Here is a 27,053-nt window from a genome sequence, read left to right as displayed (position 1 = left end):
TGCTACAGATTTCTTTTTAAATGTTCCAGTTTCCCAGCATAAACTCCTTTTTGCTTGGCAATTTTTTTTTCTACATATGCAGTTTATATATCAGCAAATCAAAAAAAAAAATCAATTTGTTACAGATTGATGTACAAAAAATAGCATAGTGTGCAACTTGGCCTCCATTTGAAAAACCACGGTTCCTGTTTACTAGGTATTTTTGTCACTCTGAATAAGTGAGGTAGCATTGATATAATTTTACATTTGTCTGCCAAAGTAATATTTTTCAGGTTAAATGAATAAATATGTACACAATGAACAGGTACTATTGGGTTGAACCTATTTGTTCTGATTCTGTTTCTAATGGGCAATTTGGCTCAATTAAGTTCAACCAGTCAGAAGGAATGCATAGTTTCTCCTTCATGGTATTTGACTGCTCCTCAAATGATTCAAAGCTTGGCCTAAATAGCCAAGTGGTTATGGTACTGGGTTTGTAACCCCAAGATCAAGGGTTCAAATCTCACAATGGCAAACTATGAAACATGTAACTTCATCTGAAACAGATGGAAACAGGTTTGTACTCGAAAGAGTATCAAGAGTTCAAATCTCACAATGGCAAACTGTGAAACATGTAACTTCATCTGAAACAGATGGAAACAGGTTTGTACTCGAAAGAGTATCAAGAGTTCAAATCTCACAATGGCAAACTATGAAACAATGTAACTTCATCTGAAACAGATGGAAACAGGTTTACTCAAAAGAGTATCAAGAGTTCAAATCTCACAATGGCAAACTATGAAACAATGTAACTTCATCTGAAACAGATGGAAACGTGTTTGTACTCGAAAGAGTTACTAGCATTTACTTTACCCCAGATCAAGTGTTCAAATCTCACAATGGCAAACTATGGAACAATGTGACTTCATCTGAAACAGATGGAAACAGGTTTGTACTCGAAAGAGTATCAAGAGTTCAAATCTCACAATGGCAAACTATGAAACAATGTAACTTCATCTGAAACAGATGGAAACAGGTTTACTCAAAAAAAAAGAGTATCAAGAGTTCAAATGATTCCATTTCTTTTTAACTCTTTACTACCTCACCAAGAAATTAATTCTGTGTTAAGAATCTCACACCACAGAAGTAGGCCATTCAGCCCACCATGCCTGTACCGGCTCTTTGCAAACAAGATCCAATTAATCTGCTCCCCTACTCTTCCCCCATAGTCCTGCATTTTTAAAAACTTTTCAAGTCTATCGCTAAGTTTGAAAGTTATTATCGACTCTTCTAATGCCCTTCCAGGCAGTGCATTTCACATAATTTAATTGCTGTGCAAAAAGGGATTGAAATAAATATAACGGTTTGATTTGACTGAGGTTGCGGAGAGGGTCAGTCGATGTGTTTGAGGGTAGTCAGACATGGACTGTGGAAGGAATGGACTTTATGGACCAAATGGACTTTTCTTGTTGTAACGTCACTCTTCTTACTTAAGCTTTAAGTGATGTTGTACTAACACTTGTGAAAAGACTTCCTGATAGCAGCCCTGAACTTGCCTTGACAGGAGTTTGCTGAAAGCTGAAGGACTACACATGAAATTGAAATGTGTGAACATGAGTGAGCCATTCGATTAGATCATGGCCGATCACAGAATCTGTATCTTGTCTAACTCATAACCCATGGGATGGATTGTAGCCGCTGAAGCCACTGTTCAAAATGCCTGGAAGACAGGTAAGTGAAGCTGAAGATTCTGCAAGGACCTGCTCCTCCAATCACAGGCCGGTCCTCTCCCGCGTTTGCTGCTGGTAGGTTCACTGCTGTGATTGCAGGAGCAGCGAACACCAGCAGTAGTGAGTATGTTGGGGAAAAGCAGGGTTTCGGAGGGGTGGGAGGGGGGAGCGTGCGTGCAATGGTGGGGTGGGGGGGGGAAGAGTGTGCGTGAGTGAGAGAGAGTGTGTGTGTGTGTGTGTCTGGCTCACTCCCAATCACTGGATTCTCACTCACCCTCATCCTTACACACCACATATTCATAGCCACTCACAGATTGGGTGAGGGTGAGTCAGCACCCTGAGATTGGGAGTGAGACAGGCACACAAACTCTGACCCTCTCACGCTCATCTTCATTAATTACTCCGATTTATTGCTTTGACACGGCTTTATTTTTGCTCAGCAAGTTGTTTCCTTTCTTCATATTCAACTTTTTCTTTTGAAATCATGTGTGTTTTGAAAATTTGCTCATCAGCCCCTTTAGTGAGAAAAAAAATGGAAATGCGTTCCCACCCCCAAGCAAAAAAGATTGGACAAGCCTGCCAAATACCTACCAAGTGTCATAGCTCTACATGGTAAGTATACCTACCGATTCCCCACGTGCAACCAGTGACATCTTTGGGTGCAGGTGGCCTTGGTTGTTCTACTGACTCGGTGACCACATTTTCATCTTCGTCGGAATCTTCTCCCAGCATTCGCTTCTCCAGCTGCTTGTGCTGCTGACTCCTTTGCTTCAGCTCAGTCACGGTGAAATCAGACTCTGCATCTTCATCCTCTTCTGGGCCCTGCACACAAACAGCATCATGAAATTTATAACAAAGCTAGAAGGTCACATTATTCCACTCTAATAACCCCACCAGAACAAAACTCCAAGTAAACTGGAACAACTGAGTTGAAGTATTGTGTTTAGTGTTCTGGTAGGATTATTATTGGCCTATTCAAATTAACTACAATTTGAAAATTGCCTGATAGGACCTGTGATAAATTGGTTTTTAAAACTTATAGCAAGAAGTTAGCCTGTATTGGATAACTGTAATGAAGGTTGAATGCTTTCTTAGGAATTAGTTCAATATATGTCACCCTACCCCACTTCTAATCTTTTTAAATATTTATTTTTGTTTGGTGCAGGGGTGAAAGATAAAGTGAGCAGACAATCCAGTTTTTATTAAATCTTTTTTAAAATAATTTCATTTCTACTTTGACTAAAAGGAGATGGTTCAGGGAACAGATGGCAGAAAATCTGGTTAATGCGAGAGACCAGGTAAAGATTTTGGTGGGGGGGGAAGGCAGGAGGGTGAAGGGGGTGCAAACACTGGGCAAAACCAAGATCCTCCCTGTGTCAGAGTTACTCTCTCTCTTTTTTTCCTTCTTCTTTTTCTCTTGGCTTCTCTCTTCTTGGGGCCAGAGTTGAGAGAATCAAAGTGGTGGGATGCTATATTCACAAGATGTGAATGGATTTGAAGAGGGGGTTCACGATCAAGCAAGGTGACAAAGCAACCTGCATGTGTATGCATTTGCCTGCCGTGCATTTGTCTTTCTCTCCACTTTTAGCAAATCAATTCCAAATTTGATTAGACTCTGGAACATAGAAGTGCAGGACAGATGTTATCCAACTGCATTACCTTGAGGGATCTCTGAATCCCTTCAAATCAGGCCTCTCATGTATCTCTGATTTTCATCGTTCCACTATTGTCTGCCATGCCATCCGTTGCCTGGGCCTTAAGCACTGGAATTCCCTCCCTAAACCTCTCCACCTCTCTCTCCTTATTTAAGACGTTTGTTAAAACCTACCTTGTTGACTAAGCCCTGTCCTAATATCTACATGTGTGGCTCTGTGACAAATTTTGTCTGATAACACTTCTACAAAGCACCTTGGGTTGTATTACTACATCAAGGCATTTAAATAAAAGTTGTTGGTGTGAATATACAACCTGGCATCAGCTTGTTCTTTGCATTGGATTGCAGGAAAAGGGGCAGGGTGCAACAGCGTGGGAGTAAGGAGAGATACTTGTGGCTGGAAGATGGAATGCAAAGGCTTACGGAAAAATGAGAGGGAGCAGCTATCATGAGAGATGTGCAACAGCAGAATTAAATTTTGATAGAAAACCACTGTTTCAGAAATAACATGTTGGGAATGTTATTGTTCCCTTACGGTTCTGGGTTCTGGATAAGCTAAAGATACTGCAATTTAAAAAAAAATTCTTTCAAGGGATGTAGGCGTCGCTGGCTAGGCCAGAATTTATTACCCATCCCTAACTGCCCTCGAGAAGGTGGTGGTGAGCTGCATTCTGGGATCTGACAGGTTCAATGGAGACTACATTTTTTAAAAAATACTCATAGATAAATTACATTATGGTGAATAAAGTCTGTTAAATGTTAATAATGAAAGATATAAAAAATCAAAACAAGAAAAGCCACACTGAAAAACGGAACCCCTCCATACAACTGTGGTGTGGCAGGACACAAGTTTTGTCCAACAGCTTCCCACATTTTATGTTGGAGGTATCAAAAATGCAGATGGGCAGATTTTCTCAAAGGAAAAAGGGGCAAGAATCACTTGAACTGTCCTTGTATACCTCCTGGTACAGCACAGCATTCTGTGGCCAAAGTAAAAAGTGCACCAAGAGACCAGAGGCTGGATATAAAGGAACAAGAGCACACCGGAGATTGCAAAATATGGCAAAAGATCTAGGACTAGATGTAAAGAAACAGACCAAATTAAGCGCAGGAAAAACTAAAAAGATGGTGGCAGAGTGCCATCAAAATCAACAACGTGGGAGGAGCAGTGAAACCTGAGGGTTTTAGAACAAGTAGAGGGGTGAAATATCTGTAATTTTTATGCGTTTTGTATTTTTAGCAATTGATCAATTAGTTCAAGAATTGGACAGCCTAGAGATAAGGGAGTGTAAGGGTCAGGGAATGAGGTGAAAAACCATCTAAAGTGACCTCAGTACAAGGAAAAGAGCTGACTGGCGAGTAGCTACAGAGTGATTTTTTTTTTCCCAGATTACGGGAAAGTTCTTTTCTGATAAATTTAGATCCTAGTCTATTAAATCGAGGTATGGCAGGGCACCATAGTCCAGTCGAATGCACATCCTGTGCCATGTGAGAACTGCAGGACACTTCAACCACACATACTGAAGGTATCGTCAGCTGGTGAAGTTTGAGCTCGGGGTTTCAGGGCTTGAGCAGCAGCTGTCGTCACTGCGACACATCTGTGAGGCTAAGAGTTTTGTGATTTGCATGTTACTGGAGGTGGTCAACCTGCAGCTCAAGTGTGTTCAGGCAGAAAGGGAATGGGTGACCTCCAGACAGACAAGGAGTGCAGAAGTATTCTGACTGTATCTTGCTCTCTAGTCCTGAATACTTTCGTGAAAATGAGAGGAAGCAGCTATCATGAGAGATGTGCAACAGCAGAATTAAATTTTGATAGAAAACCACTGTTTCAGAAATAACATGTTGGGAATGTTATTGTTCCCTGACGGCTCTGGGTTCTGGATAAGCTAAAGAAACTGCGATTTTAAAAAAAATTCCCGGTGAGGGTGATGGTTCCTCTCAGGAATACAACCAAAGCAAAGTCCATGGGACCATGGGTGGTTCAGCCATACAGGTGGACAGGAGAATTGGGATAGCAATAGTGATAGGGGATTTTCTAGTTAAGGGAACAGGTAGGCCTTTCTATGGCTGCTGAAGTGATTCCAGGATGGTACGTTGCCTCCATGTTGCTCGGATCAAGGATGACGCAGGGCAGCTGCAGAACATTGAGGGGAGAGGGTGAAAACTGGATATCAAGCTCCATATCCGGAGGGGCTGAGGTCCTTTGGGCAGATTTTAGGGGGCTAGAAAATAAATTAATGAGCAGGATCTCAAGGTTAGTAATTTTTTTGATTCTGTGTACAGAAATAGGAGGTTAGTGCAGATGAATGCATGGTTAGAGACCTGATGCGGGAGAGAGTGCTTTAGGTTCCTGGGGCATTGGGACAGGTCTGGAGGAGGTGGCACTTGTACAAGCCAGATGGGGAGGCTTGCTAGAGCTGCTCGGGAGGGTTTAAACCAGCTTGGCAGGGGAAATGGGAAACTCAGTCTGAATTAAGAAGGGAGAGGAACAAAGCTGGAAATAGATGTAAGTTTATTACGCTGGTATGGAAGACAGAGGAAACAAAGGCTAGGGAATAGACAACAAAGCAGTTGTCAGTGATTAATGGTATGTGCTTCAATGCAAGGAGTCTAATGTATAAGGCAGATGAGCTGAGCACATGCACAGAGACACATTTGGCAGTGTGAAATCATAGCTATTATTGAAACATGGTTTAAAGAAGGGTGAGAATTGCAGCTCAATATTCCTGGTTACAGGATTTTCAGTCAGGATAAAGAGGGACACTAAAAAAAGGCAGCGCAATATTGCTTAAAAAAACAATTATAGCTGTGCAGAGGGATGATATTTTAGAAGGCAGAGACCCGCATCATGTTTAAAAAGTACTTCGATATGCACTTGAAGTGCTGGACCAAGAGCTGGAAAGTGGGATTAGGTTAGAAAGCTCCTTTTCATCATACTTAATGGGCTGAATGGCCTCCTTCTGTGCCATAAATTTCTATGATTCTATAAAAGCTTGTGATCACATGGAGATGGTGTGATTAAAGGGACAAAACAAATTAAATTAAATGGTAACTGTAGAGACCTTGATTTTTGGTTGCAGAATTTTAAACAAAAAAAATTGCACTGGCAAAGATTCAGTGACAGCTGCCAGACAGTGTGCATCTGCTCACAAACAGAAACAAATACGATTTGGCAGCTTGTGCTGATCTTCTGTTCAACCTTCATGTTGGTTTAAGAGGATGACCACTTTACCAAGGGTGAACATTTGAAAAATTTGTACTGTGTCCAACCAATCTTTGACAAACAACTCCGATTAGATTCTGTCATTCGCAACCTCGAGGTGTTTGTGGAAAGCATTTTGATCTATGTAACATAATATTAAATTGTACTGGCTTAAACTCAGGTTTACTTTTGCGTATTGTCTGGGGACAATGCTGGAGTTTTCTGGTCTTTCAGAAACTAATCAGGCTGTTTTGTCTCCATCTCTTCTCCTTTCCCTCCAAAATAAACGTGGTATTAACCAGTACTGCAGCGATTCTTTAACCACTAGAGCCAGTCAATTGAGTGAGCACTATTATTAAAAAAAGAGCAATGTAGTTTTGCTTAGCTGCAACAACAATTTGCATTTATAGAGCAAATTTAACATAATATCATGTATCAAGGTACTTCACAGTGTCATTGTCAAACAAATTTGACACCAAGCTGAATGGTATTAAGACAGCTGATCAAAAGCATGATCAAAGTATCAGATTTGAAAAAGCATGTTGAAGGAGGAAAGAGAGGCAGAGATTTTAGAGGCAATTTTGGAGATCAGGGCCGAGACAGCTGAAGGCTCAGCTGCCAAAGGTGGAGGGATGAAAATCAGCAGTGCACAAAAGGCCAGAATTGGAGGATCTCAGAGGTTCCAAAGATAGGGAGGGGCGAGATCATAGATGAAATTGCCAATAAAGAAAAGAATTTGAAAAATCGAGGTGTTGTAAGACTGGCCAATTGGAAAAGTTTCACAGCATAAATTAAGAGTTAATACCATTCTATGACTGGTCTATCAAGTCAGCTTTCAGAATGTAATGGTAGGAACAGTAAAAAGCCATTGGGGCTAGCAAGCCCATCTTTCTTCTATGATGACCATCATATCCTTGCCCTATCCCTCAATCCTTATTCTCACCAACAGCATAATGAAATGTCTCCCAAACCCAAGTACACTGTGTATTTCTACATGTGTTTCCTGGTAACTTACTCCCTATACCTATTTCCCTCTTATTTAGTACCTTCTCATTTGTAATTTACCATTTAGACCATTCGCCTTGATAAAAAATTGTAAAGGCACAGGATTACATTTGTAATACAGTTACAATTACTCCATGGGGTCACCCTGGAGTGCAATTGGCGAATTGTAGCCAGAACGCACAGGACTCTGTACTGGTTTTAGGTGAAGCGACACTCAGGTTTCTGCACAAACCCATTAGCATCAGCATGAATTTAAAACTTCTTAGGAATCACTGCAATCGACCAGTAATTGGAACAGGGGATTCGCCAGGATCTCAAAGGGGAGTGGGATTGGTAGGAAATGAGCTATCCTTTAACTGGCTGAGTTAATGCACTTGGTTTCACTTTCTAATTCACTTCAACTGACTGCTTTAACCTGTACTCTTTGTATAAAAGGCCTGTGGCCATTAAACTTACACAGGTGTTCCCTGCTCTGCCAAAGTTAACTGATTCAATTTAAAGTAATTGTAGCAGCAGCAACAGAAGCAGACCTGGGACAGGCTTCAGCTGACTGCTGGTCACTGCAGTTTAGGTGGTTAACACTGGTTATATATGGCTACAGGTTCCGGGTATCCAAGTATCAACACGATGTGATGAGCACCTCCAAACCAGCACAATCAGCAGCATCTTGCTGCTCCAACTGGGGTGGGGGATGTGGCCAGGTTTGCGGACAGGACTACTTCAAGCAAATAGATTTTTGAACCAGCTTAAAATGTTGCCAATACTTCAGCGTATGGTGATTATGGACATGATTCACTTGTGCTTAAAAGTCTTTACCATTACTTCATTTGATTCCACTGATATCTGGGTGTAACTCACATGGAAACTTCACACTGTGATGTTCACACAGGACACCACACCCATCTGATATGCAGATGGGGCCAAATGTTCAACTATCTGGATCTTTTCAGGCTCCATGGAGAAGGCTCTCCACTGTCCAGTGAGTCAACAGTGTGCACGTAAAATGTGGATACAGTAACTCCCACTTGCCTGAAACTTTGCTCTCGGGCCTTAATCACGTCTAGCATTTACTGCTCAATACAGTCATATACATGTATACCAATGCATTTTGCTGAAGGCGGTTCTTTTTAAAACTCTCAGCTAATCATCCCAAAGTGCTCTCAGCACTTCTACCATCCCTAGCAGGACTGTAACCAAGGCCATTTCACCCATGCATCATAATATTCCTCTCGCCCCTTCCAGACACAATCAAGCCCCATCCAACAAGTAGATTCTGTCCTTCTAATCATGGTTGACCTGGGTTGCACAAGGGTGAAGTACTGATGGCTGTTTATGTGTCACTGCTAGGTCTTTTTAAAAAATGTACAGGATGTTTGAACTTGGTATAAAAATGACACACAAGCACCTTAGTGAAATCCAAACACCAATGTGCACTTTTCTCTGGAGTTGACTCCATTCTCACCTGCAACACCAGGAGTCTCGTGCTCCCTCCAAATTTAATAACGTGGCCGACTTTAAGCCGCTGATAGCAGTTTGGCTGGACTTTCTGTTTGTTCACTGTGGTCCCATGAGTGCTGTCCAAGTCATAAATGTAAAATCCAGTGCCACTCTCCCCATCAGCAACTCTCCTGTGCTGCACTATGGCATGGTACCGGGAGATGGAAGGGTGCTCGAGAGAGATGTCACAGGTTGGTAGCCGCCCGACGACATAAAAGCTCTTTGAATTCAGACCAATGTCCGAGACTATGCTGCCGTTCTTGAGGATCTCAAAGCTGTAAGGGGATTCCGCTAACCCTCCCCATGGTGGTTCCACATATGGGAGCGGAGGGCAGGGCTTGTATTTATCTGAAGGTAACCTGATGGCGGAATACCTGCGTTTCAATGGCAGCGATGTGGCACTGGGGCGAGGCTTTTCAATGTGCTGCTGATCTGCTGCAGGCTTTTCTTCGAGTTCAGGTCGGGTTTCTTGGTCTGGGCCTGTCGAGCTCTCCGTAGCTGCTGCATCTTTCAGCTCAGATTCTTCGGTAATTTTAACACTTTCAGTAAATTCGGTGCCAGCAGCCGGAGTGGTTGGATGGTGAGTTTTCTCCCTCTTCTGCGATGAGGCCAAAGGGAGCAAGGGCTTCTTAAAACCATCACCGTTTAATGAATCTGTCACAAAAAGAACTGTGTTACAATGCAGCACATGGTTCCATGGTGCGAGCATCTGTGGTGGAGAAAGTAGATAACCAGTTGAAGCAGAGGAGGATACAGGGCTATGGCTAGAGGGTAGGGCAGAGGCATTAGTTTGGAGTTGTTCAAGCAAACAGCCAGCACAGTTACAGTGGGCAGAATAGCCTCTTTCTTTGCTCCATACTTCTATAGTTCTCCATTCCTATGAGTCATTGTGGGTAAAAAAACTGTTAGAACTGAGCTAAAGAATTTGTTTACAATGGAACTATAGTAATAATCATAAAATTTACATGAAATGACAGATATTTTTAAGTTGAAACTTTGAAGATTAATACAGCTGTCCTAACACTCCATCTGTAGCCAAGTATGGTCTTGATAAAAGTATTTAAACTGTAGCTCCCCAATCAAAGAGTCACTAAATTCCCAGTAAGTTTATTCAGAAACAGCTGAGACACACAGACCAGGGAGGGCCTCATGTTTAACTACAGTTGTGAACTGGGGAGTAATCAAGGATATGAATAGACTTCAGTTCTATGCTGAGTGTGGAAGGAGAGGGGTCAGGGTTCCTGCTCATGATTGCGATCAGTGACTCCTGCTGGAAGCTATATGCACAGACTTGGTTCAAATAGCCTGGAAACAATGGGCCTCAACATACTTGCATTGGTAACCTCTTTTGGGAAGTGAAGGTTGCCCTGTGCCCATGGAGCTAAATTCTAGGAAGGAAATAATTGAGACAAAAGGACCAGAGGACTGGAAAAGAAGTAAATGTAATTCCCTCCAGTCAACTGAACTTCCAATTTTAATAAAGTAATGGCGTTTATATTGAAAATAAAAGTAGAAATTATTTGGGGAAACTTTAGTAAATCAACACAGCATGAATTTATAAAAAATCGTGCTTGATCAACCTTTCAGAATTCTTAGAAGAAACAATACAGAGCATGGAACAAGAAAATATACTAGATATAGTTTTTTTCAGATTGTACTAACGAATTTGACAATGCCCCACAGAAGAGTGCTATGGCAAAGATAATGGGTCACGAATTTGTGGGAAAAGGGACCACACGGATACAGAGGATATTGGAGGGTAGAAAGGAGTTTCTCCAAGTGGAAAGATGGAGTGATCTAAAAGAGTCCCATTTCATGCTGCTATAAAACCATCTGCATTTAGGAATTGAGGGACCAGTATTGAAGTTTGCTGATGACATCAAATCAGAGGATATAGGAAATGCTGAAAGACTACAGGAGAGCAAAGTTAGGCTAACAGGACAAAGAGACAGGTGGAAGATTTTGGCATCTTGATTTCCTGCTCGGCCTTTAGCTGAGCTAACTTATTTTTACTTTCCTCAATACTGCAGGTAATGTCACTGGACAAATAATCCAGAGGCCCAGGTTGTTGTTCTGGGAACATGGGTTCAAATCCCACCATGGGAGTTGGTGGAATTTGAAATCAGTTAATAAATCTGGAATTAAAAGCTAATACCAGTAATGGTGATCATGAAACCATTGTCAATTGTTGCAAAAACCCATCTGGTTCACTTCTATCCTTTAGGGAAGGAAATCTGCTATCCCCTTAACTGGTCTGATCTACACATGACTCCAGTTCCACAGTAATCTTAACTGCCCTCTGAACTGGCCTAGCAAACCACTCAATTGTATCAAACTGCTACAGAAAAGTCAAAAAGGAATGAAGTTGCACCCAGCATCGACCTAATCACCAGAAACGACAACGGCACACACAGCCCTATTGACCCTGCAAAGTTTTCTTATTAATCTTTAAGAGCTTGTGCAAAAATTGAGAGCGCTGTCTCACAGACTAGTCAAGCAACAGCCTTACATAGTCATCCTCACAGAATCATACCTTACAGAAAATGTCCCAGACACCACCATCACTATCCCTGGGGAAGTCCTGTCCCGCCGGTAGGACCGACCCACCAGAGGCAGCGGGCACAGTGGTATACAGTGGGGAGGGAGTTGCTCTGGGAGTCCTCAGCATTGACTGCAGACCCCATTAAGTGTCTTGGCATCAGGTCAAAATGAGCAAGGAAACTTCCTGCTGGTTACCCTCCCACCAACCCCACTCCCTCTTTCCACACTGCCACCGCCCCCCACCCATCCCCCCCACCCACACCCCCGCCCCCCCACCCACCCCCAAGCTGTTGAATCAGTGCTCCTCCATGTTGAACACCACTTGGAGGAAGCATGGAGGGTGGTAAGGGCACAGAATGTACTCTGGGTTGGGGGCTTCAATGTCCATCATCAACAGTGGATCTGTAGCACCACCACTGGCCTTGCTGGCCATGTCAGAAAGCACACAGTGGCTAGAATGAGACTGAGACATGTGGTGAGGGAACCAAGAGGGAAAAACCTATTTGACCTCATCCTCGCCAATCTGACTGTTGCAGATGTGTCTGTGCACGACAATATTGGTAGGAGTGATCACCGCACAGACCAAGTTCCGTCTTTACACTGAGGATATCCTCCATTGTGTTGTCTAGCGCTATCACCATGCTAAATTGGATGGATTTAGAACTAGCAAATAAAAACTGGGCATCCATGAGGGGGCAATCAGCAGCAGAGAACTGTATTCAACCACAATCTGTAACCTTATGACTTCACATATCCCCCACTCTCCCACAACCTTGAAGCCGAGAAGCCAACCACGGTTCAATGAAGAGGAGGGCATGCCAGGAGCAGCACCAGGCATACCTACAAATGAGGTGTCAACCTGGTGAAGCTAAAACACAGGACAATTTGCATGCTAAACAGCGAAAGCAGTATGCAATAGACAGAGCTAAGCGAACCTACAACCAAAGATCAGACTTAAGCTCTGGAGTCCTGCCACATCCAGTTGCAAATAGTGGTGGACAATTAAACAACTAACAGGAGGAAGGGGAGGCTCCACAAATATCCTCATCCTCAATGATGGGGGAGCCCAGCACATCAGTGCAAAGGACAAGGCTGAACATAACATAAGAAATAGGAGTAGGCCATTCGGCCCCTCAAGCCTGCCACGTCATTCAATAAGATCATGGCTAATCCGCCCCAGGCCTCAACTTGTCTTTCATGTCAGCTCCTCTTAGCCCTCACCACCCCGATATTTCAAAAATCTATCCACCTCCTCTTAGTGATCTAGCCTCCACAACTCTCTAGGGTAAAGAATTCTATACATTCACTACCCTCAGAAGGAATTCCTTCGCATCTCAGTTTTAAATGAGTATCCCCTTATTCTGATAAGGGGACTGATATGAAGCATTTGGAATCACTGTAAGCCAGAAATGCCGAATGGATGATCCATCTTGGTCATCTCAAGGAGGACCACCCTGTATCACAAGTGCCAGTCTTTAGCCAATTCGATTCACTCCATGTGATATCAAGAAATGGCTGAAGGCACTAGATACTGCAAAAGCTATGAGCCCTGACAACATCCTGGCCACAGTTCTGAAGTCTGGTGCTCCAGAACCAACACTACCCTTAGCCAAGCTGCCCCAGTACAGCTCCAACTGGCAAGGAGGAAAATTGCCCAGGTATGTCCTGTCCAGCAGGAAAAAATCCAACCCAGCGAATTACTGCCCCATCGTCAGGAAAGTGACGGAAGGTGGGGGAGGATTATTCACTATGTGATTATTCAGAAATTTGTTCAAGTTCTGATTATTCAGAAATTTATTCAAATTCAACCAGCTCAGTCAACAATGAATTTATGTAAGCCACCACACCCAAAGGAATTTAATTACAGCTACTACAAGCACTGGCATAGACGCATACAGGGAAAGGAACAGAAGAATAAGTTCCTAGGTGAAGAAGGGTAGGGAGAGGCATTTGTGGTGCTTAAACATTAGCATGGACCAGTTGGGTCAGAAGACCTGCTTCTGTGTTGTAGACACTAGGTAAAACTGCCCAATACAATCTTTTCATGCACTTATTCTTGGAACCACTGATTAATATCCTGTTGTATATTAAACTATTCCTTTATGCCTGCCTTTTAATAATAGGCTATTATTTTGTGAGGTCTCATCTAAGGAATGAACAAGGAGTTTCTCTTCTTCCCGTTTTCATTTTTCTTAGTGAGAGCCATGGTTTGATGGCACTATTTTTTTCTGTGTAGCACTTAGGACTCCAAACTACAGGATGCCAAACTACTCTCATATTGAATACACTGGAGAGCAAATAAAATGGATCTTCCAAATCAAAGTTTGAACTGTCAATGTTGTATAATGACCTCCTGAAAGCAGCAATACCACCAGCCCTTTCCAGCTCTCTTGAACAGAATGCTGGAGAAAGTGACTTTCTGGCCAAGTTTAAATAGATTTATATCCTAGGTTTTCAAACTGGGGTCTACAGGCCTTCAGAAATCCGAAAGGGTAATTAGATTCCTGTCTGTATGGGGCCACACATACTTTATGCTGTGGCAGCAGTTCCACATTTTTCATTTTTTAAATTTGTTAGTGCATCACTGTTGAAAAAAAAGTTACAACTTTTAACACTTGCCAAAAAGATATAATAATTCTCAATGTTATTGGAATTTACTGTAAAATAAAAATAATAGTGGGATGTGTCTGTGTGTCTATATGTGCCTGTATGTCTATGTGTGCCTGTGGGTATGTGTGTGTGTGTGTGTGTGTGTAAGGCTTAATTGAATTAGAGGCAGCTAGTCTGGGAAGTTAGGTTTGAAATGTTAATTAGATAAACATAGGGGTGTCAAGGGAACATTTGCATTTTTAAATAAACCACGCTAGATTGTTTTCAAAAGAGGGGTGAAATGTGTCACCTAGCCAGGTGAAGTTTAGAAACAGGGTGTTTATTTTTCCCAAAGATTACTGGTAAAACTTAGTGCTATGAGAGGGTTTTATTATCGGGAATATAAATTCCAAAGACATAGTGGGATAATGGGTATTTGCATTCAAAGGGGAAAATATGTATAAAAGAGTGAAAGCTGCGTGTAAGGATAGGTATTTTAAGATCTTACAAGTGTGAAAAAGCCTTCAGCATCTATGCCTCAAGCTGCTGTCTTCAAAGGACTAAAGTTAAGAAAACTCACTTGGAATTCGACTTGTTCAGGGTATCATGTTTCTTTGCCTGGGTCTTTTAAAATCTGTGTGTCTTACTGTTGCCTTAACAAAAGTGTAACTGGGAGTTAGATTGATTAGGGGATTTAAAAGTTGAATAGTAGTAATTGGTAGATCTATGTATGTATATAAAAATCATTTCTCTTATTAATAAATGTTTAATTTAGTTTTATAAAAACCTGTAAGACTTGGTGGTCTTATTACTACTGAAGTCAAGGCACACATCTCAAAATTTATACAAACTGCGAAACAAGTTGTGGCAGTTGTTTCAAGTTTCACTTTGGGATTTGAACAACTCAGCATTTACCATCAACTGTGCCATGACACACTGTATTCCTTTTCCTGACACTGTCTTTCAGAAGCTGGGACAATGGACTTTCATAAGAATTATAAATTTCAGTGGTCCTGAGAGGGTTGAAAATGACTACTGGGAAAACTACCGACTATTTGTATTGTGAAGCAGAGCCAGAGAAATATGTAGCACAGAGCAGCATGCAACAAGTCAAAGAGAAATACTATCGGTAGAATGCATTTTACCTTGTCACAAGCTTAGGGCTTCTGTCTTCAATCTAAGTTGTATATTAAAAGAATAATTTTATGATATAAAAGCTGCTTGCCTGACATCAAGTACTGAATTAACAGAAATGTACTCCAATTAAATACTGGGAAAACAGAAGCCATGGTCTTCAGTCCCACCACAAACTCCAGTCCTAGCCACTGATTCCAAACACTCTCCTTGGCTGCTGTCGGAGGCTGTTGGCATCCAAATAGACTCCGAGCTGAGCTTCTGACCCCATATCCTCTCCATTACCATGGCCGCCTACTTCCATATTGGGAGCATCATCTATTTCCATCCCTGCCTCTGTGTATCTGCTGCTGAAAGCTTCACACATATCCTTGTTACCTCTAGAATTGATCACTCCAACAATTATTCTTGCACCTTCCATAAAATTGAGGTCATTCAAAGCTCTGCTGTTGTATCCAAACTCACACCAAGTCCTGTGCATCCATCAATCCTGTGCCCGCTGATCTGTATTGGCTCCTGGTTCATCCTCATTTCTAAATGCTTCCATGGCCTCGCCCTCTCCCTATATCTGTAACCTCCTATAGCTCCACTATGCTCGGAGATCTCTGCATTCCTCCAAGTTCCTCCAGAACACTGATGAAAAATCACAAACATTAACTCTGTTTCTGTTTCTTTCCACAGATGCTGCCACAGCCTACTGTGTATTTCCAACATCTTCTATTTTTACTTGAAGTTCTGTTAAACTTGTATAAAACACTGGTTCGGCCGCAACTGCAGCCTCCAGTTCTTGGCACCATACTTTATAGGAAAGATGTGAAGGCTTTAGAGAGATTGAAGAAAAGATTCATGAGAATAATTCGAGGGATGAGGAGCTTCAGTTACGTAGATCGATTGGAAAATTTGGGATTGTTTTCCTTGGAGAAAAGAAGGTTGAGAGGAAATTTGATAGTGGTATTCAAAATCAAGAAGGGTCTGGGCAGAGTGCGTAAGAAGAAACTGTTTCCATTGGTGGAAGCATTAAAAAGGGTTTAAGGTAATTGGCAAAATATGCAATAGAGACATGAGGAGAAACTTTTTCACACAGTGAAAGATTAAGATCTGGAATACACTGCCTGAGAATTTGGTTTAGGCAGGTTTAATCAAGGCATTCAAGAGGGAATTGGATTATTATCTGAAAAGGAATAATAAAGGGAGAAGGCAGGGGAGTGGCACTAGGTGAATTGCTCAGGGAGCCAGCACAGACATGACAGGCCAAATGGCCGGCTTCTGTGCTGCAACAATTCTGTGATTGTGATTTTAAGAAGAAACTACATAATTTTGCTTTGAGCTGATTTCCCACATCCTCGAGAGGAGAGGTAAACAACCTGCTCCCATTTTTTTTTTAATTCATTCATTTTTTTAAATCATTCACGGGATGTGGGCTTAGCTGGCTAGGCCAGCATTTATTGCCTATCCCTAGTTGTCCTCAATCAGTGCCACCATGGGGAGTTCAAAAAGTGATTGGGGGGGGGGGGGGAGAAATGGCTATAAGATTTGCCCTCTCTCCCTTCCTAATGCCCATAGCAGAATATAATTCAGTAATAATGGGCATCTTCGGAAGTGCCATGGGATGGCTTGAGTTGGAAGCAGAAGCCTGTGGTACTGGTGCCATAGGAGGTTTTTTCTGAGGATGAGACTGGGGCAGGGACACATTGTTGAGGCAGGTTGTATGGCATTTTGCTCTATGCCCACCTCACCAGATGGTGTTTGATGGTTAACAATGGATACCCAAAATGGACACCATCCTATTCATCCTCGCTTTGATAAGCTGAAAATTCACCAAAAAGGTTGCTGGCTGACAGCTTGCTAAAAAAGACTTCTCTAGTTGGGATTGCATGTAGCCCAAAGAAATGGCCGGTCTCGAGGTACAGTATCACAGCATTTAGCATATACAGTTGCTGTCAAATCAGAGCTGCAGCAATGCTGTAATATAAAGAACCGTAAAAGTTAACCACTAGAGCTTCACTTCTGCTGTTTATGACCTTAATAAAGTTCGGAAATTAAATGATTTTCATATAATGGATGTGTCATGAGTGGATGTGCTCAATGAAGGATTATTACTACATTAATTTACAGTGATTAGATCATTGTTAATCCTTCAGTGTACACTGATCGAACTCAGTTGTGACACCAGTTATTGGCAAAAAGTCCTTCAAAATTGGAATAAAGAACCCATGCAATCTACAAGCCATCTATTATGTGAAAGCTAAAACAGGAGTGCTTTGAAACCGGAAATCTTTTAATATCTCCTTATTTTGGAATTACGCTACGAAGGTCCTTGGGATGGTTTTCCACATTACAGGCATTATATATGTTGGTGGTGTGGCAGAAGGTCTTGGGTGAAAAGCGATTAACTACTTCAGATTATCAACCAAATATCCTCGATCAAATTACTGCATTGTGACCCCAGAGGTATCCCTTCTCTATTAAAGTGTACTGGATAATTGCCATTAACTAAATTGTTACTGAATGAGAAATTAATTTCAGTCCCTAATCCTCACCATGCATTAACATGTACAGTTTTCACATCAGCAAAAAAAAAGATCAGGACTCAGATCATGGTCACATCTCTTGCTCAGCCCAATCCTTCCCCCGTACAATTTTGATCTTGGCAACCCTACAGATGTTTGCAGAGTTGCCAAAGCTCAGAAATTAAAATTTGGTAAGATTACTGGACAAGGCTTGCCAAATCCAAACACCCTATATTTTATCCCTTGAAGCCACACACACAAAATCTACAAGCTGGATACTAATATCTTTGTTTGGATTAATTTATCTGCAGTGAAAATACTGTTGAATTGTCACTCATCTGAAGTGAAGGTCTTTTATACTGGTCTGATGTTCATGTTCAGATGTGACATCTGAAATGTGCTTTTTGTAACACTCAGACCCAGATATTTACAAACATGTGACTTAGGAACAGGATTAGGCCATTCGGCCCCTTGAGCTGGCTCCGCCATTTGATAAGATCATGTTGCTCTGATTATGTCCTCTACTTTCCTGTCTAGCCTCTTTACCCTCCAACTCCCTTGTTAATCATGAATATAAGTAACTCAGCCTTAAAAATATTCAATGATCTTGCCTTTACTGCTCTCTTTGAAAGAGAATTCAACAGACTAATGATTCTTAGCGAAAAAAATTTTCATCTCAATCTTAAATAGGAGATTGCTTATTTTGAAACTGTGTCTCCTAGTTCTAGTCTCCCCCACAAGGGGAAACATCCTTTCAGCATCCACCCTGTCAAGTTCCCTCAAGATCTTATATGTTGCAATAAGGTCGCCCTTCAATTTTCTAAACTCCACTGTATACAGGCCCAATCTGTCCAACGTTTCCTCATAAGATAACCCCACCAACCCAGGAATCATACGAGTGAACCTTCGCTGCACTGCTTCGAATGCAATTATATCCTTCCTTAAATAATGAAACCAAAGCTGTACAGAGTACTCCTGATATGGTCTCACCAATACCCAGTAGAGCTATAGCAATGTTTCCCTACTTTTATATTACATACTCCTTGCAATAAATGATAACATTCCATTTGCCTTCCTAATCACTTACTGTACCTGCATACTAACATTTTTGCAATTCATGTACCAAGACACCCAGATCCCCCTGTAGCGCAGAGTTCTGCAATTTCTCTCCATTTAAATAATATGCTGCTTTTCTATTATTCCTGCCGAATTGAACGAGTTCACATTTTTCCGCATTACACTCCATCAGCTAATATTTTGCCCATTCAGTTAACCTGCCCATATCCCTTTGAAAACTCCTTATGTCCTCTTCACAGCTCACCCTCCTACCTATATTTGTGTCATCAGCAAATTTAGCAACCACACATTCAGTCCTTTCATCCAAGTCATTGATACAGGTTTTTAATAATTAATAATTGTTAATAGTTCAGGCCCTGGCACTAGAGTGGGTAATTTGGTTCAGGTGAGAATCCGGAGCAGAGGGGGAAAGAGGTGTTCCTTTTTCTACTTTTTTTTCAGCCTCCAGCGATTGGTGACTTTCCTTCCTTCTCTCCGAGCAAAGTGAGTGCAACTTTCTATTATTTTATCGTGTAAATTATTAACAAGTTGACTAACTAAATTAATAATGGGCAGAAATGGCAGGGCTGGTGGTACACTGTGACTCTAGCATGTGGGAATCTGTGGAACGCACTGCCAACCATATCTGCTGAAAGTGTCTGCAGCTTAGGCAACTTTTGCTCCGAGTTGCTGAGCTGGAGTCTCAGTTGCTGATACTAGGGGCACCAGGGAGGGGGAAGAGTTACCTGGACACTCTGTTCCAGAAGGCAGTCACTCCCGTTAAGCAGAGTTGGCCAATGGTCAGGGACAGGAGGATGTGACTGCAAATCAGGCAGCTAAGGGGAACAAGTATGTAGTGATGGAGGAGCTTCAGCCACTGACTTCGTCCAACAGGTACACGATGCTTGCTACCTGTGTGGATGAAGAGAAGGGCTGCAAGGTGGATGAATGGACTGACCACTGCACCATGGTGAAGGATGCCATTCAATTGGGGGAATGAAGAGGAATGTGGCAGTGATAGGAGACAGCACAGTCGAGAGGATAGATATTGTTCTCTGCAGTCAAGAGCGTGAGTCCAGGCGGCTGTGTTACCTGCCTGGCACCAGGGATCGGGATACGTGCACAGGGCTGGAAAGGAACTTGCAATAGGAGAGGGAGGATCCAGTTGTCATGGTCCATGTAGCTACCAATAACAGGACAGACCAGGAAAGAGGCTCTACATAGAGAGTATGAGGAGCTGGGCACTAAATTAAAAAAGCAGATCCTCCTCTGGATTATTACCCGAACCAAATGCAAATTAGCATAGGGTAAATAAAATTAGACAGGTGAATGCATAGCTGAAAGGCTGGTGTGGGAGAAGTGGGTTCTGGGTCGTGGGGCACTGGCACCAGTACTGAGGAAAGTGGGGGTTGTACCGTTGGGACGGTCTATACCTGAACTGTGCTGGGACCAGTGTTCTAGCGAGCCACATACAAGGGAAGTAGAGAGGGTTTTAAACTAAATGGGGGGTGGGGCAAGGGATCATATTTGGAAAGATGCAGTATATCAAAGATTAGAGACAAGGCAAAAGAAAGATATAAATATGGGAAAGGATAAATAGACCGTGACATAAAGGAACAGAGAGTGCAAATCTAAGAATAAATCAGCAGATAACTATAGAAGTTATGAAAATAACGAAATGCCAAAACTAAAGGATCTGTATCTGAATGCAGATAGCATTAGAAACAAAACAGATGAATCGATAGCGCAAATAGAAATAAATAAGTACGATCTGATAGCCATTAAAGAGACATGGCTACAGAATGACATAGATTGGGACCTGAATATTGAAGGGTACGTGACATTTAGGAAGAACAAGAAGCTAAGAAAAGGTGGAGGGATGGCTCAGTTAATTAATGATGGTATTAGCACATTAGAGATGGATAATCTAAGTTCAGGAAACCAGGATGTAGATGCGGTTTGGGTAGTGATGAGAAATGATAAAAGCAAGAAGTCACTTGGGGGAGTGGTGTACAGGCCCCGAGCAGTAACCACACAGTAGGACAGAGTATGAGGGAAGAAATAATGGGAGCCTGTCAGAAAGGTACAGCGATAATCATGGGGGATTTTAATCTACATAGAGGCTGGAAAGATCAGATGGGCAAAGGTAACCTAGATGAGGAATTCATAACAGCATGTTCAAGTGCCAACCAGAGAGAAGACTATACTAGACCTGGTATTGTGCAATTAATGACCATTTAGGATTAATTAATGACCACTTAGTAAAGGCACCCCAAGGTAGCAGCTATCATAATATAATTATTTAAAAGATTATCATAATATAATTGAATTTTACTTTCAGTTGGAGGGAGAGAAGAGTAGGTCTAAGACTAGTATTTTAAATTTAAATACGAACAATTATGAGGGTATGAAAGTAGAGCTAGCTAAAGTGAACTTGCAAATTGGGTTAAGCGGTAGGTAAATTCAGATCTAGTGGCAGATATTTAAGAGGATATTTCAGAATACACAGAATAGATATATTCCAATGAGAAGAAAAATTCCAAGGAGAGGACCCACCAAAAAAGTTAAAGGTAATATCAAACTTAAAGAAAAAGCATTTGGTTGTACAAAAATGGGTGGCAGGTCAGAAGATTGGACAGAATATAAAAAAAAACAGCAAAGAATGACCAGAAGATTAATAAGGAAGGAAAAACTAGAGTACGGGAGAAAGCTGGTTAGAAATATAAAGACAGGTAACCAGAGTTTCAACATCTATTTTAAAAAGAGTTAGCAAAGTGAGCATTAGTCCTATAGAGAATGTGTCTGGGAACTTAATAATGGAAAATAAGGAGATGGCAGATGAACTGAATAGGTATTTTGCATCAGTCTTCACTATAGAGGATTCAAGTAACATCCCAGGGATGGCTGTAAATCAGGAAATGGAAGGAAGGGAGTAACTCAGGAAAATTTAAATCACCAGGGAAGTGGTTCTGAGCAAATTGTTGGACCTGCGGGCTGACAAGTCTCCAGGTCCTGATGGACTTCATCCTAGGGTCTTAAAAGAAGTGGCTGGTGAGATATTTGGCGTGTTGGTTTTAATTTTCCAAAATTCCCTAGTTTTGGGGAAGGTCCCATTAGATTGGAAAAGAGAGAATGTAACTCCATTATTCAAAAACAGAAGGAGATAGAAAGCAGGAAACTACAGGCCAGTTAGCTTAACATCTGTCACAGGGAAAATGTTTGAAGCTATTGGTTAAAGATGTAATAGTGGGACAATTGGAAAAATTCAGGGTAATCAGGCAGAGTCAACATGTGAAAGGGAAATCATGCTTAACCAATTTATTGAAGTTCTTTGAAGAAGTAACATATGATGTGAATAAAGAGGAACTGATGGATGTACTGTATTTAGATTTCCAGAAGGCATTTGATAAGGTGTCACATCAAAGGTTATTGTGAAAAATAAAAGCTCATGGTGTAGGGGGTAACATATTAGCATGGACAGAAGATTGGCTAGCTAACAGGAAACAGGGGGTAGGCATAAATAGGTCTTTTTCTGGTTGGCAAGATGCAGCGACTGATATGCCATAGGGATCATTACTGGTGCCTCAACTTTTAAAAATTCAAGTAAATAACTTGGATGAAGGGACCAAAGGTATGGTTGCTAAATTTGTTGATGGCACAAAGATAGGTAGGAAAGTAAGCTGTGAAAAGGACACAAGGAGGCGACAAAGGGATATAGATAGCTTAAGTGAGTGGGCAGAAATGGCAAATGGAAAATAATGAGGGAATATGTGAAATTGTCTATTTTCGCAGGAAGAATAAAAAAGCATATTATCTAAATGGTGAGAGATTGCAGAGCTCGGAGATGCAGAGGGCTCTGGGTGCTCTAGTGCAGGAATCACAAAAGGTTAATCACAGAACTGTTACGGTGCAGAAGGAGGCCATTCGACCCATCATGTCTGCACTGCCTCTCTAAATGAGCATCATGACTTAGTGCCATTCTCCTGCTTTTTCCCCGTACCCTAGCACATTGTTTCTATTCAAATAATCATCTGTTGCCCTCTTGAATGCCTCGATTGAACCTGCCTCCACCACGCTTCCAGGCAGTGCAATCCAGACTCGAAACTCTTACTGTGTTAAAAAGTTTTTTCTCTCATCACATTTGCTTCTTTTGTAAGTCACCTTAAATCTGTGCCTTCTAGTTCTTGATCCCTGGATGAGTGGGAACACTTTCTCCCTATTTACTTTATCCAGCCCCCTCACGATTTTGAACCTTTATCAAATCGCCTCTTAGCCTTTTCCTCTCCAAGGAGAACAGTTCCAACCTCTCCAATCTATTTTTATAGCTCATGTTTCTCACCCCCGGAACCATTCTTGTGAACCTCTTCTGAATTCTCTCCAATGCATTCACATCCTTCCTATAGTGTGGTGCCCAGAACCATACACAATGTTCCAGCTGAGGTCTAACTAGTGTATTATATAAGTTTAGCATAACCTCCCTGCTCTTGTACTCTATGCCCCTATTAATAAAACCCAGGATACTGCAAGCTTTATAAACTGCCCTCTCCACCTATCCTGCCACCTTCAATGATCTATCCATAATTACACCCAGGTCTCTCCGCTCCTGAAACACCCTTAAGAATTGTACCCCTTATTTTATATTGCCTCTCCATGTTCTTCCTCCTAAAATGAATCACCTCACACTTCTCCACATTGAACTTCATCTGCCACCTATCTGCCCATTCCACCAACTTGTCTATGTCCTTTTGAAGTTCTATACTGTTCTCCTCTCAGTTTACAATACTTTCAAGTTTTGTATCATCCACAAACTTTGAAATTGTCCCCTGAACACCAAGAGCTAGATCATAAATATATATCTGGAAAAGCAAGGATCCCAATACTGAACCTTGGGGAGCTCCACTACAAACCTTCCTCCAGCCTGAAAAATATCCATTGACCATTACCCTTTGTTTCTTATTATTCAGCCAATTTTGTATCCATGTTGTTACTGACCCTTTTACTCCATGAGCTCTAACTTTTCTCACAAGTCTGTTGTGTGACACTGTATCGAATGTCTTTTAAAAGTCCATGAACACCATATGAACAGCATTACCCTCATCAACCTTCTCTGTTACCTCTTCATAAAGCTCCAGCAAATTAGTTAAACACAATTTCCCCTTTAGAAATCCATGCTGGCTCTTCCTAAGCAACCCACATTTTTTCACGTGACTACTAATTCTATTCTGAATAATTTTCTCCAGAAGCTTTCCCACCACTGAAGTTAAACTGACTGGTCTATAATTGCTGGGCTTACCCTCGCAACCATTTTTGAACAAGGGAGTAATGTTTGCAATTTTCCAGACCTTTGGCACCTCCGCTGAGTCTGGGGAAGACTGAAAGGTTATGGCCAGTACTCCTGGAATTTCCATTCTTACTTCCTTCGATATCCTTGGACGCATCTCATCTGGTCCTGGTGCCTTGTCAACCTTAAGTACTGACAGTTTACCAAACACTTCCTCTTTATCAATTTTGAACTCTTCTAGTGACAGAGTTCCATCCTATGTAGCCATGGCCTTGGTAAAGACAGATGCAAAGTATTCATTTAACACCTTAACCTCACCTAACACCTCCAGCTTCCATGTGTAAGTCCCCTTTTTGGGTCCTTAATCAGCCCGACTCCTCATTTTACCACCCTCTTACGATTTCTGTGCGGATAGAAGACTTTGGGATTCCCCTTTATATTGGCCGTCAGTCTTTTCTAATGATCCCTCCTTGCTTCTCTTATTTGCTTTTTCACCTCCCCTCTGAACCTTCTGTATTCCACTTGGTTCCCTGTTGTATTTTCTACCCGAGACCTGTCATAAGCACATTTTTTCTTCTTTATCTTAATTTTTATCTTTTTCATCCAGGGAGTTCTGGATTTGTTTGTCCTATCTTTCCCTTTGGAGGGAATATACCTTGACTCTGCCCGAACCATTACTTCTTTGAAGGCAGCCCATTGTTCAGCTACAGTTTTTCCTGCCAACCTTTGGTTCCAATCTATCTGGCCCAGCTCCATTCTTGCGCCATTGAAGTTGGCTCTCCTCCAGTTAATTATTCTTACACTGGATTGCACATTGTCTTTTCCTACCATCATCCTAAACCTTATGATAAAATGATCACTGTCGCCTAAATGTTCCCTCACTGATACTTGGTCTGCTTGGCCCACCTCATTTCCAAGAACCAGGTTCAACAGTGCCTCCTTTCTTGTTGGACTGGACATGTACTGCTGTAGAAAATCCTCCTAAACACAATCTAGGAACTCTTGCCTCTCTCTGCCCATTACACTCTCAGTGTCCCAATGTACATTCGGATAATTAAAATCCCCCATTATAACTGCTCTGTAATGTTTGCATCTCTCTATAAATTCCCTGCAGCTTTGTTCCTCTACATCCTTCCCACTAGTTGGCAGTCTATAGCCTACACCAAGCAATGCAATTACATTGTAATTGCACCCTTTTTGTTCCTTAGCTCTAGTCAAATTGTTTCTGTCCTTGAACCCTTTGGGAACATCCTCTTTCTCTAGCACTGCAAATGCTCTCCTTAACCAATACAGCCACCCCTCCTCCTTTTCTTCCTTTCCTATCATTTCTGAACACCTGGTACCCAGGAATATTTAACTTTAACAGTCCTGCCCTTCCTTGGGCCAGATCTTATCGCCATAACATCATATTTCCACATGGCAACCTGCTCCTGTAACGTCCCAATCTTATTTACTATACTCCATGCATTCATATACATGCACAGTAACCCTGATTTAGACTTCATGACTTTCTCCCTTACTCCGACTCTACCTATTAACTTACTATTCTCTATGCTAGCACTATCTGTCCCTCCCAGTATTTTGTGCTGCCTGGTATTCCTCTCTAATACTCTCTCCTGGTTCCCAGACCCCTGCCTGGTTACTTTAAGGCCCTCCCAACAGCACTAGCAAAACGCCCCAGAAGGAACTCAGTCTCGGCTCTATTCAGTGCAACCCGTCCGGCATGTACAGGTCCCACCTTCCCCATAGCCAGTCCCAGTGTCCCAGGAATCTAAATCCCTCCCTCCTGCACCATTTTTTTAGCCATGCATTCATCTGCCTTATCCTCCTGTTTCTGTACTCACTTGTACCGTGGCATTGGGGGCAATCCAGAGATTACTACATTAGAGGTGCTGCTTGTTAATTTTCTACCTAGCTCCCTAAATTCTGATTTCAGGACCACACCCGCCTTCCTACCTAATTCATTGGTAGCAATGAGGACCACGATTTCTGGCTGATCACCATCCCCCAGAAGAATGTCCTGCAGCTATACCTTGCATTTACATATACACCCCTTAACACTGCCAAATTCCTGTGCTGTACATTTTTTGACCTGTGCTTCTTCTGTCTTTCAGAGCCACTCACTAATTCTCCATCTCCACTTCCCTGCTCTGAATTTACCTTCAGGTTCCCTGCCCCCTGTCAACCTAGTTTAAACTACCCCTCCCCCATCCCCACAACACCAGCAAATCTCCCTGTGAGGATATTTGTCGCAGTCCTGTTCAGATGCAGACTGTTCAGCTTGTACAGGTCCCACCTTCCCCAGACCCAATGCCTGAGCAATCTAATGCCCTCCCTCCTACACCAGCTTTCCAGCCACGTGTTCAATCGCTCTAGTCTTCCATTTCTATACCCTCTTGCACATGAGACTTGAAGTAATCCTGAGATTACTGCTTTAGAGGTCCTGCTTTTTAATCTCCTTCCTAGCTTCCTGAAATCTGCTTTCAGGACCTCATCCCCTTTCCTACCTAATCCACTGGTACCAACGGGGACCATGATCTCTGGCTGATCATCCTCCCCAAGAAGAATGTCCTGCAGCCGCTCCGTGACATCCTTGACCCTGGCACCAGGGAGACAACATACCATCCTGGAGTCACGTCTATGGCTGCAGAAACATCTGCTTCCCTAATCAATGAATCCCCATCACTATTGCTCTTCCACTCTTCTTCCTTTCTCCCTCCTGTGGAGCTGAGCCGCTCGTGGTGCCACAAACTTGGATCTGACTGCACTCCTCTGGGGAGCCAACACGCTCACCAGTATCCAAAATTGAAAACCCATTTGCCAGGATGATCCCAGTGAATTCCTGCGCTACCTGCCTGGATCTCTTGGACTGCCT

General features: G+C 42.1%; 1 protein-coding gene across 4 annotated transcripts in view; it reads right to left on the bottom strand.

Moving 5' to 3' along the window:
• LOC121277962 (solute carrier family 4 member 1 adaptor protein) overlaps positions 1-27,053 on the bottom strand; it is a 160,406-nt gene that overhangs the window by 127,579 nt on the left and 5,774 nt on the right. For 2 of the 4 annotated variants that reach the window (XM_041187880.1, XM_041187883.1), the window contains exons 2-3: positions 9,033-9,721; positions 2,336-2,531 (exon numbers count right to left, since the gene is read on the bottom strand). In XM_041187880.1, coding sequence (XP_041043814.1) covers positions 2,336-2,531; positions 9,033-9,721 — 885 coding nt within the window. Of the gene's footprint in view, positions 1-2,335; positions 2,532-9,032; positions 9,722-15,422; positions 15,506-15,796; positions 15,828-27,053 lie in introns of those variants that run through there. The other 2 variants (XM_041187882.1, XM_041187881.1) reach the window with 2 other exon arrangements.

The sequence above is a fragment of the Carcharodon carcharias genome, chromosome 5 (assembly GCF_017639515.1).
Source record: "Carcharodon carcharias isolate sCarCar2 chromosome 5, sCarCar2.pri, whole genome shotgun sequence".
NCBI classification, from domain to species: domain Eukaryota; kingdom Metazoa; phylum Chordata; class Chondrichthyes; order Lamniformes; family Lamnidae; genus Carcharodon; species Carcharodon carcharias.
Note: the sequence above shows the minus strand (reverse complement) of the source record. Positions and strands in the feature narration are given on the sequence as shown.